Source organism: Chenopodium album, chromosome 18 (assembly GCF_948465745.1).
Source record: "Chenopodium album chromosome 18, dcCheAlbu1.1, whole genome shotgun sequence".
NCBI lineage: Eukaryota > Viridiplantae > Streptophyta > Magnoliopsida > Caryophyllales > Amaranthaceae > Chenopodium > Chenopodium album.
Window position 1 is genome coordinate 48,486,969 of NC_137851.1, and position 10,083 is coordinate 48,497,051.

Below are 10,083 nucleotides of genomic sequence, written 5' to 3' on the forward strand. Positions count from 1 at the left end.
GTTATTCCTTCAACCTAATTTTTTTTCCTCCCCACATTATTCCTATGGCTACTAACACTATTCCTAATGATGTTGAAACTAATTGTGCTCTGTTGTCAACCTCACTAATATTATCAAACTCAATTCAACCAATTATTTATCATGAAAAATTCAACTTGAGACTATACTTGTGGGATATGACCTTTTTAAGTTTCTTCATGGATCTCACCCTGGCCTCCTCCATCCATATCTTTTTTATTTAAGTCAAGTTTATATTACGGATTAGTAAAAGATATATTTGATTATATTATAAATGTAGATTATCACTCAAATATACTAATGTGTATAAATTATATATCTTATTTTAAAAAAATATAATACAGAGTACTACCTCCACTTTGTTAAGTGTTACATTTAAACGATCTCCAATTCACTATTTTGAGCATTAATTTTTTTTTTATATAATTGTGCATTAATTTAAATTATACAAAGTTGATATATTGAAAAGTTATAACAATTTTAATCTAATAAGATCAAACTTGATAATAATGTGCTTTCTAGCTTATATTTAAACAATTAGACATGTTGTGAATCGTAAATAGCTTATAAATATGTAGATTGTGTTTTCTCTAAAAAAATAAACGTAAATTGTGATACACTTATAATGACTTTACTAATTTTCTACCATATGATTTTAGGTATATCATACTTAATTTGTAAGAAAAATTATACATGCTATATATAATTCATTTGCTATAATATTTTGCTACAGAACTCCTAAACGCAAAATCTCTGAATTATTATAATAAGTTTTAAAGCTTTTGCTAAACATATAAACAAACCATTTATTCGACAACTAAAGTTACAACACACTTATGCATAACATCTGCAAATTGTAAAAAAGTTGATTGATATATAATTCTCTATAAACTACAATTCTCACTTTTAAATACGGAGTTCGACACTAATTTTTACTCCATTCTTTCTATTAAACTGACACGTTAGACTTTTTTCACTATCTATAATATTAACATTGATAGTAGTTTATCTATTTTACTTTTTTTTTTTATAAATGTAATAAATTCATATTTTATCATTTTAAGTTGTTAAATAGATATTGATGTAAGGTTTTATAATAAAAATATATAATTTTTTATTGATATTTAATTACATAAAAACTAAGTCAAATTATTACATCGACATGTATGCAAAGTTTGATTGTGTTAGTTATTCATCAAAGTGGGCAACCACCATAGAGTTACTCAGTTAGTGTTATAGGGGTCACTCAGTTAGTAATATAGGGCTTACTTTTTTTTTTTGAGGAAAGTATAGGGTTTACTTATTAGTAAGTGTTATAATGGTTACACTGTGAGTGTGTAGGGGATACTTTAATTGTTAATTATTTAAGAGTTACTCAATAGGTATAATAAGGGGCTACTCTAATCTGTTAGTGAAATAGGAGTTAACTTGTCGGTATCATAGGCATTACTATTTCTTTTATGTAATAATAATAATAATAATTAAAAAAAAAAGACAATTAATCAAACAATTAAGGGAAATCCTACACATCCTTCTAAGGTCATATATAGCTAAAGGTTACAATTTTTGAAAAAAAAAAAATTATACTAAGCAGTGGCTTTTCAGATTTTTAGACGTGCAAATTTTTGGATGTGGAAGATGCAATATGTGTGGTGATGAGGTTGATTCATCATGTGATAAAAATTTAGTAGGTGATGAGACAAGATAATTTCATATTTTTTGTTCTGCACGAGGGAAAGAAAAATATGAGAACTAATATTTACATACATAATAAAACTGCAACAACTTTTTGGTGCAATAGGCCACACCGTGTGGCAGGGGTTACCCGAGTTATTTTGTTAGAGATTACCCGAGTTATTCAGTCAGGGGTTACTCGAGTTACTCGGTCAGGGCTTACTTGAGGGGTTCGGACAGGGGTTACTCGAGGGGTTCACTCGGTTCTAGGGTTACTGGAGGGGTTACTCGATCAGGGGTTACTCGGTCATGAGTTACTCGAGTTACTCGGTCAGGGGTTACTCGAGTTACTAGGTCAGGATTATTTCAGGAGTTCGGTCATGGGTTACATACTCGAGTAAGTTGGTTAAGGGTTATTTAAGGAGTTAGGGGTAACTTGAGGGGTTCGGTCATGGATTACTCGAGGGGTTACTCGGTCAGGGGTTACTTGAGGAGTTACTCGGTCAGGGGTTACTTGAGGAGTTACTCGGTCAGGAGTAACTCGAGTAACCCCTGACCGAGTCACTTGAGTAACCCCGAAAACTCAAGTAACCCCTGACCGAGTAACTCGAGTAACCCTTGTCACACAGTACAGTAGGCCGCATACAAAAAATTGTGATAAACATATCAAATGTCTATAAAAAGATGTGACTATATTCATGCTATATGTAAATATATATGTTAATATAAAAAATCTTTTTTTTAGAAGTTACATGTTAAATTTCAAGTGTTTTAGAGGCCATAAAGAAAAAAGATATGACATTATTTGTGATATATGAAATATAATATTAATACAATGATCATGTTGTTTTATAATATAAATTATTTTTCCTAGCATATATTGAATTCACAAAGTTTCATATCTGGTTACATTGGCTACACTGTGTGGCCGAGATTACTTGGTAAGGAGTTACTCGCTCGCTCAGTCAGGGGTTACTTGGTCAAGGGTTATTCGATCAGTCAAGGGTCACTCAGTCAGTTTAGGGTTACTCGGTCAGGATTGATTATCAGTAGTTCATTGATTGAGTTGAATTATATTTAAAAACTTTACATTCAATTTAAGAATAAAAAAGTTGTCTTTAAAGTAGACATCATTATTTTAAGAGGTTAAAAATGCATGATTAAGACATCTATATAAGTAAATTCATTATTACTCATTAAATCGTTTTATCTTAAAATGTTGTGAAATGAATATAAGTAATAAGATTTGTAAGCCGTGCGTCGCACGGGTGCTACGCTAGTATACTATACTAAAACAGGGTACACTAACTCCAAAGCTGACACGTGTCCCTGTTTTAGTTTTTTTTGGTTTTTTTTAGTTGTCTATTGTTATAATGTATATAATTGTCAAAAATTATATTAATTGCATATTATATAAAAATCTTCATAATCTATATAATGTGATATATTACAGTTTAGTAAAGATATAATTAACTACATATTAAAAGTAGATTATCACTAAAATACACTAATTTTTTAAATTATTTTATTTATAAAATATACTACGTAATATACTACATCCACTACTTTAACCTTAGGAAATGGATAGAACTCGGGAAAGCAAGGGTAGTATTAAGTAGCAAATTAATTTTGTAAAAGATGTTGAATAATATTTTTATACTTAATTATAGTAAATAATTTTTTATCCTACATACATAATCTTAAGATTTAATTTTTTTTTTTGTTTATATTCTTGTATGGAACTCAATATAATATATATGTATTGAATATATAGATCACTCATCTATCACATAAGTATACTATTCTTTAAGCTAGAGGCTTTGTAGATTTTTGGTTGTCGAAGGTGTAATAGGTGTGTCGTGATGAGCAACTGAATTCATCAAGTAATAAAATTAAGAAGTAAATGATGGGATAAAAAAAAAATCCTATTTTAAAAAGTTTCATGTTAAACTCTAAGGGTTTTTAGAGCCCATAGAGGAAAAAAAAAGATACGAAATTATTTGTCATACACAAAGTACAATATATAATGATCATATTGTTATTATAATGGTAAACTTTTTCAAAAATATACTTTGTATTAAGTTATAGGACAAAGATAGTCAATTAAAAGACAAATTTTTATATGTGGCCAGCCACATCGTGTGGCAGGGTTTACTCGAGTTATTTGGTCAAGGGTTACTTGAGGGGTTCGGTCAAAAGTTAATTGAGGGGTTTGCTCAGAGGTTAGTTAAATATTCGGTCATCGATTACTTAAGAGGTTACTCATGGGACTCGAGGGGTTATTCGGTCATGAGTTACTCGAGTTACTCGATCAAGGTTTACTTGAGGGGTTCATTCAGGGGTTACTAGAGGGGTTCGGTCAGGGCTTAGTTATTCGGTCATGGGTTACTTAAGGGGTTACTCGGTCATGGTTACTTAAGGGGTTACTTGGTCATGGGTTACTCGAGTTACTCTGTCAGGATTTAGTTTAGGGGTTACTAGAGGAGTTCGGTTAGGGGTTACTTGGTCATGGGTTACTTGCGGGGTTTGGTTAGGGGTTACTCGGTCATGTGTTACTCGATCAGGGATTAGTCGAGTTACTCGGTCAAGGGTTTACTCGAGGGGTTCGGTCAGGGGTTACGAGTTACTCAGTCAGGAGTTATTTAAGGGGTTACTCGGTCCGAAGTAACTCAAGTAACCACTGACCGAGTAACTCGAGTAACCCCGGCCACACGATGTGACCAACCACACAGAAAAATCCTCTTATTTAAAAATGAGGTGGCCAGTGGTTCAAGTAGAAATAAGGGAAAAAAAATATGACTTAATGTGGGTATTGATTGTTGGTTCATGGATTGAATTATTTTTCAAATCTTTCCATACAATTTAAGAATAAAAAAAAAAAAGGTTGTTTTCAAGTAGTATTTCGTATATCATTATTTTAAAGGTTAAAAATATATGATTAAGAGATATTTATAAGTAAATTCATTAAAACTCATTAAATTATTTTGTTGAAAATTTTGTGAAATGAATATGAATATCAAGATTTGTAAGCCGTGCATTGTACAGATGCTATACTAGTTTTAGTGTATATCAAGGATGGTAATATATCCATGAATACCTAACTTGTGTTCAAAATTCCTACTTTATTATTTTGGCAGTAAATTTTAGTGGCATATCAAGATGTTACTAAAAATTTACTACAAAGATCTACTAACTTACTTTAAGTTTGATACTTGTCTTAAAAAAAATGCTTAATATTTAGTAAAGATTAAATTGATTAATATTTTGGAAAGATTTACTTCTTTAAGGAAAAAAAAAATCTAGTATATATGTGATATTTTTATTATATATGCGTAACATTTATAGGAAATAAAAGGTCGTAAAAAATGTTGAGTGAACTAATTGCTTTATTAGAGATAGCTGTAAAAGGACTGGAAATTTTTTAATAATAATGTGACACGTAGTGCTATTGTTTTGAGCGCCCTATGTTTTAGTATAGTTATAGATAGATTATGCAATTGGTCATTTGTGCACTAATAGCCATTCACGTTAATAGATCAATTTAATTAGGTAAAGATGACAAAATATGATTAGGTAAAGGTGACAAAATATAATGGGCAATTTATTAGCAAAGCATTCTAAATATACATGATCAGTATTCAAATTCAATGCTTGTTTTTTCTTTGGGTAGTGGTGTAGCTAGCCGTGCAGGATATAATTGAGCTTAATAAGCTTAATTAGTAAAGTTTATTTATTCTCTTCGAATATAATTAGCTGTCACATAATCTGATAATTATATAAAGCAACACTCTGAAAAAATGTTCCAACTTTTTATTGGGTGTTGAGTGTACGTGAATGACTCTTATTATTCCTTTTTTTTTTCACCTGCTTAAACTTGCCAATTGTGGCAAATTTCATGAATTGTGAGTAGTATAGATTTACAAGTACGTACTGTTATTTCAACGCTTGAGATTCTTCATATACATTCATACATTTATACATACGTAGGTTATTTCTAAATATAGCTACTCGTAGTTTTTAAATTTCTAATTAAAAATGACATTTATTATTATACATATGTACATTCAAAAATAACATTTATTATTATTTGCGGTTACACTTGGGATCATGGCTCAGTTGCTTCTAGCTAGCCATGATCATTCTCTTGTACAAGTAGGTGTATAGCAAAAAGAAATTGTTCTTCCTTATCTAAATTGTTCTTAAAGTGTTCTTAGGGAGTTTCAATTACATTGCTTTAATTGATCTCGAAATTTTAGGGAAATTCTGAAAGGCATATTAACCGGTAACTCATAGCAATCATAGTGAGGGTTAAAATTGCTTTTAAAAAACAGTGTAAACACGTCCCTAATTCTTCATTCCCCATAATTATCTTCTAACATTATGGTCATCTATCTTTTCCTGTCTAAACAGTTCAAACGCAAACTGATTTGATATTGTTAACCATATATATTCTCCAATATCATATTTTGTCATTATATTTCTACTACATGTCTACATACGAGTAATAATTTAAATTGTCACCAATGCACATTCAATATCTAAACTAATATATTATATATCTAAAAAAAAAACTGGTACTTTACTATTTAAAGTAAAACTTGTAGACATTACAAAATTAAAGGAACACAACATCATATATATGGAGAATAATATCTCTTGATATAATTTCTTGTTGTCACTAAATTATCTATTCAAATTACGTGTTTGATGACGTGGTTAATATTTGGTGTATGTAATCCTGTTGACGACTATGTAAATAATGTCTCTATAGAGCTGGGTATTATTACGTTATTTTCATTGACTACCGTTGTAATACTACCTCTTGTTTCTTATTAATTACAACTTTGAAGGATTAAATGAAGTTTTAGGCAAAATTTATATGAGAGTGTTAAATGAAGAGAGAAAGAAATTAAGACCTTTTCACTTCAACTTATTTTTGCTGAATTGAAATTATTTTTACATAATTGATTTTTTTTTTTTTGAAGTCTAATTGAAATTATTTTTATTGATTCTTAATACTTCTTCTTTAGAGTTACTGATTTTTACTGAACTGAAATATTTTTACTGAATTGAATTTATTTTTACTAAACTGAAATTATCTTTACCGAATCAAATTTATTTTTACCAAACTGATTTTTTTTTTTTGTTTGAACAGGGCCTAAGATAAAGATGCATGTTCCGATCATTAAGCAGTGAATGTTACGACTAGCCTTTCCTATAAATAGCAACGGGAACTTAAGTAAGTTTACTAGCAACAAGAGCTTAATTTAAGTTAACAACACGAAAGAAGATTCTAGAAATAGAGAAAAAAAATAGAGAAACGATGTCGAGTTTGCCTCAATTTGTGGCTCTAAGAACAGATTTTAACAAGAGGTATGTGGCTGTTGTAACGGATGGTAGCCAAAAAAATGGTCTGGAGATGTCTTCAGAAGCTGAAATAGTGGTCAACCCTAAAGCCAAGTTCACCGTCGAGCCTTCCACCACTGCAGGTCTCGTGCACATACGAAGCAATTACAACAACAAATATTGGTGCAGGTGCTAATTTCTCTCTTTTTTTTTTTTTTTTTATCACTGTCATTTTTCTTTTTTTATCTTATCATTTTTTCCTTCTATATCTCAAATAATTGGCTACAATACTAAGGTCCCGTTCTCTTCACCTTAATTTTGCTGAACAGAAATTATTTTTACTAAATTGAAATTATTTTTGCTGAACTTAAATTATTTTTATTGAACTTCAATTAATTTTACTGAACTGAAATTATTTTTGTTGAACTGGAATTATTTTTATTGATTTTCTATTGTAATTCTTCTTTAAGAAAACTGAATTTTACTGAATTGAACTTATTTTTACTGAACTGAAATTAATTTTATTGAACTGAACTTATTTTTAGTGAACTGAAATTATTTTTACTTAATATTATTTTTTTAAGGTGAAGAGAACAGGGCCTAATTCATCATTACATTTTAGTTACAATTATCGATTTCATATAGTATCAAAAGCTTTCTTAAAAAATAAAAAAACTTTCCTAAGTTAACATACTCAATTGTTACTTATATTATGAATTATGATACACCCATAACTCTATAACAGTAAATACATGTATGCTAACTCTAGCATTATAAACTTTATTATTACGTACTCCAATTATTATTATTCACGGATATAGGGGTATAGAGAGCTACAATTATGCCCCACTCCTCCAAAAAAAAATAAAAATAAAAAACGGATATAAAAGAGACCCCTGTAGAATATAGGGTCTGTAATATTCAGAAACCAACCAAACAAATCAGTATGCATTATTTTTTGTTAAAATCATAGAGACCACTTTTATACAAAGGCCTGGTGTCTTAGATACTTTACTATTTGTATGTATTTAGATGTCATGTAAAATCAAAGAGACTACTTATTCAAAGGTCTGGTCTCTTATGTATTTAAGGTCTATTTTAGGTACCATCTTAGCCTTTTCCAACTAAAGAGATCTGTTTTCACAAATAACAAGCTCTTAGGATAATTTTTTTTACTGACTGTAGCTTAGCAGCGCCTTTTACCGAGCGTAACATGATTGATCTTATGTGTGCAGTGAATCCCCAAGCAGTGGTTTAATTGCAGCAAAAGGCATTGAACAAGTGGAAGATAAGTCATCATGGAATTGTACATTGTTTAGAGTCCAATTTTATGGTCAAAATGTATCGTTTTACCATGTTGGATCAAGCAGCGATGTACAAGTAAGTACTGTCAATAACCAATTGTTGTTGGATGTTAACAAAACTAGTACTGGAAACAAAGAAATTTTTACGCCTGTTGATTTAGCATCCATAGTGATACTGCCTAAACGCGTTACGTTCAAAGGCTTCGTCAATGAGGGTTACTTGCTCGGTAGAATGGTTGAGGGTTACCCTTACAACGAGTTTTCGGGGGACGATGATATGGAGAAAGCAACCAACTATGAGATCTTCGTCACTGAGACTGGAGATATTCGCGTTAAGTCACTGTTATTTGGAAAGTATTGGAGAAGTAGTCCTTGGATTTGGTCTGACTCTGATGATACTAGTGCTGATAATCCTGACACATTATTTGAGGTATTTAAAGTTGATGACAATGTCATTGCTCTTCGTAACAAAGGCAACAAAAAGTTCTGCAAAAGGTTGACTACAGAAGGCAAGGTAAGCTGTCTGAATGCTGGTGCAACGAGTATGGAAGTTAACACGCGGTTGATAGTAAAAGAACCGGTCATTTCTAGGAAAGTTGAAGTCCAATTTAGGGTGGAGGATGCTAGGATTTATAACAAGAGACCCCTCACAGCCGCGACTGTTACAGTTCCCAACAGAACAACCGCGGCCCATGAGGTTGTGGAAGGGGTGAATTTTACTAAAACTCATGTTAGTACATGGAGTAAATCTACTTCCTTGACATTAGGTGTCAAGGCTGAATTTAAATCAGGAATCCCCTTTATAGCCGAGGGAAAAATTGAAGTAGGGACCGAAATATCAGATACAATTGAGTTCGGACAATCTACTGATTTCTCCAAGGAAGTCAAAACTGAATACAGAGTCCCTGTACCTCCTATGACAAAGGTAACAATAACCGTGCTCGGAGCAGAAGCCACCTATGATGTTCCCTTTTCTTACATTCAGACAGACCTTTATGCTACTGGTGATAGGGTTACAACTAAGCTCGACGATGGGATTTTCAAGGGTGTTGAGTCCTACGATTTCACCTATGAAACCATATATGAACCTCTGTGATATATAGCATCTTATCTTACTCTGTTCCTACGTCACACTATGTTGCACTTAGGTATGTATTGTTGATGTGTGCCTCATAAATAAGTGTGTTTTAATAATAAATAAAAGAACAAGCACTGAATGAAATGAAAGATGACTGCTTAGCTTGCTGCATTACTTCTGCAATATTCTTACCGCATTATTAATTAATCACGATGTTTTCAGCATTATTATGAAGTTATGATCTTGTTTTGCATCAAATGAAAGTGAAAATTGTATATAGGAAGCTCTCAAAAGGATGAATAGTATTGCATCAAGTGCTGTTACAACTCGTGCACTCATATCTCCAATAATTAAGCTGCTATTTATTTAATTAGTTAAGAATTGCAGATAGATCACACCAATGAAATCTGAGATGTTCTTATTATGAGCTATAATATCACGCATTTGTCAATTGACAGATAGTATTAATAAGATTAGCAGCAGTCATGACATGTTTATTATCAACTAGTTTATCTGCTACTTATGTGACCTATGACCTGTATGCTAGCTAAGCACTGATATTCATACATTTTTCTCTGGAGTAGTATGTCAAGGCTTGGCTGTGTGGAGATTAATCAGTTCCATTTGCGTTTTCCTTTCGTATCAGTTCACTTGCTTGTCGTC

At 31.4% G+C, this 10,083-nt stretch overlaps 1 protein-coding gene across 1 annotated transcript; it reads left to right on the plus strand.

The window, feature by feature from the left end:
• Window positions 1-7,015: 7,015 nt before the first annotated feature.
• Window positions 7,016-9,438, plus strand: LOC145592271 (uncharacterized). Its single transcript, XM_081648720.1, has 2 exons — window positions 7,016-7,227; window positions 8,274-9,438. Exons 1-2 carry the CDS (start codon window positions 7,016-7,018, stop codon window positions 9,436-9,438), a joined length of 1,377 nt encoding a protein of 458 aa, XP_081504846.1.
• Window positions 9,439-10,083: the final 645 nt, after the last annotated feature.

Bases quoted from the DNA above. Each gene is read 5' to 3' on its own strand.
- LOC145592271 (XM_081648720.1), top strand. From the start codon at position 7,016: ATGTCGAGTTTGCCTCAATTTGTGGCTCTAAGAACAGATTTTAACAAG. The intron at 7,228-8,273 runs GTGCTAATTTCT...TTATGTGTGCAG, and splicing joins AACAACAAATATTGGTGCAG to TGAATCCCCAAGCAGTGGTT.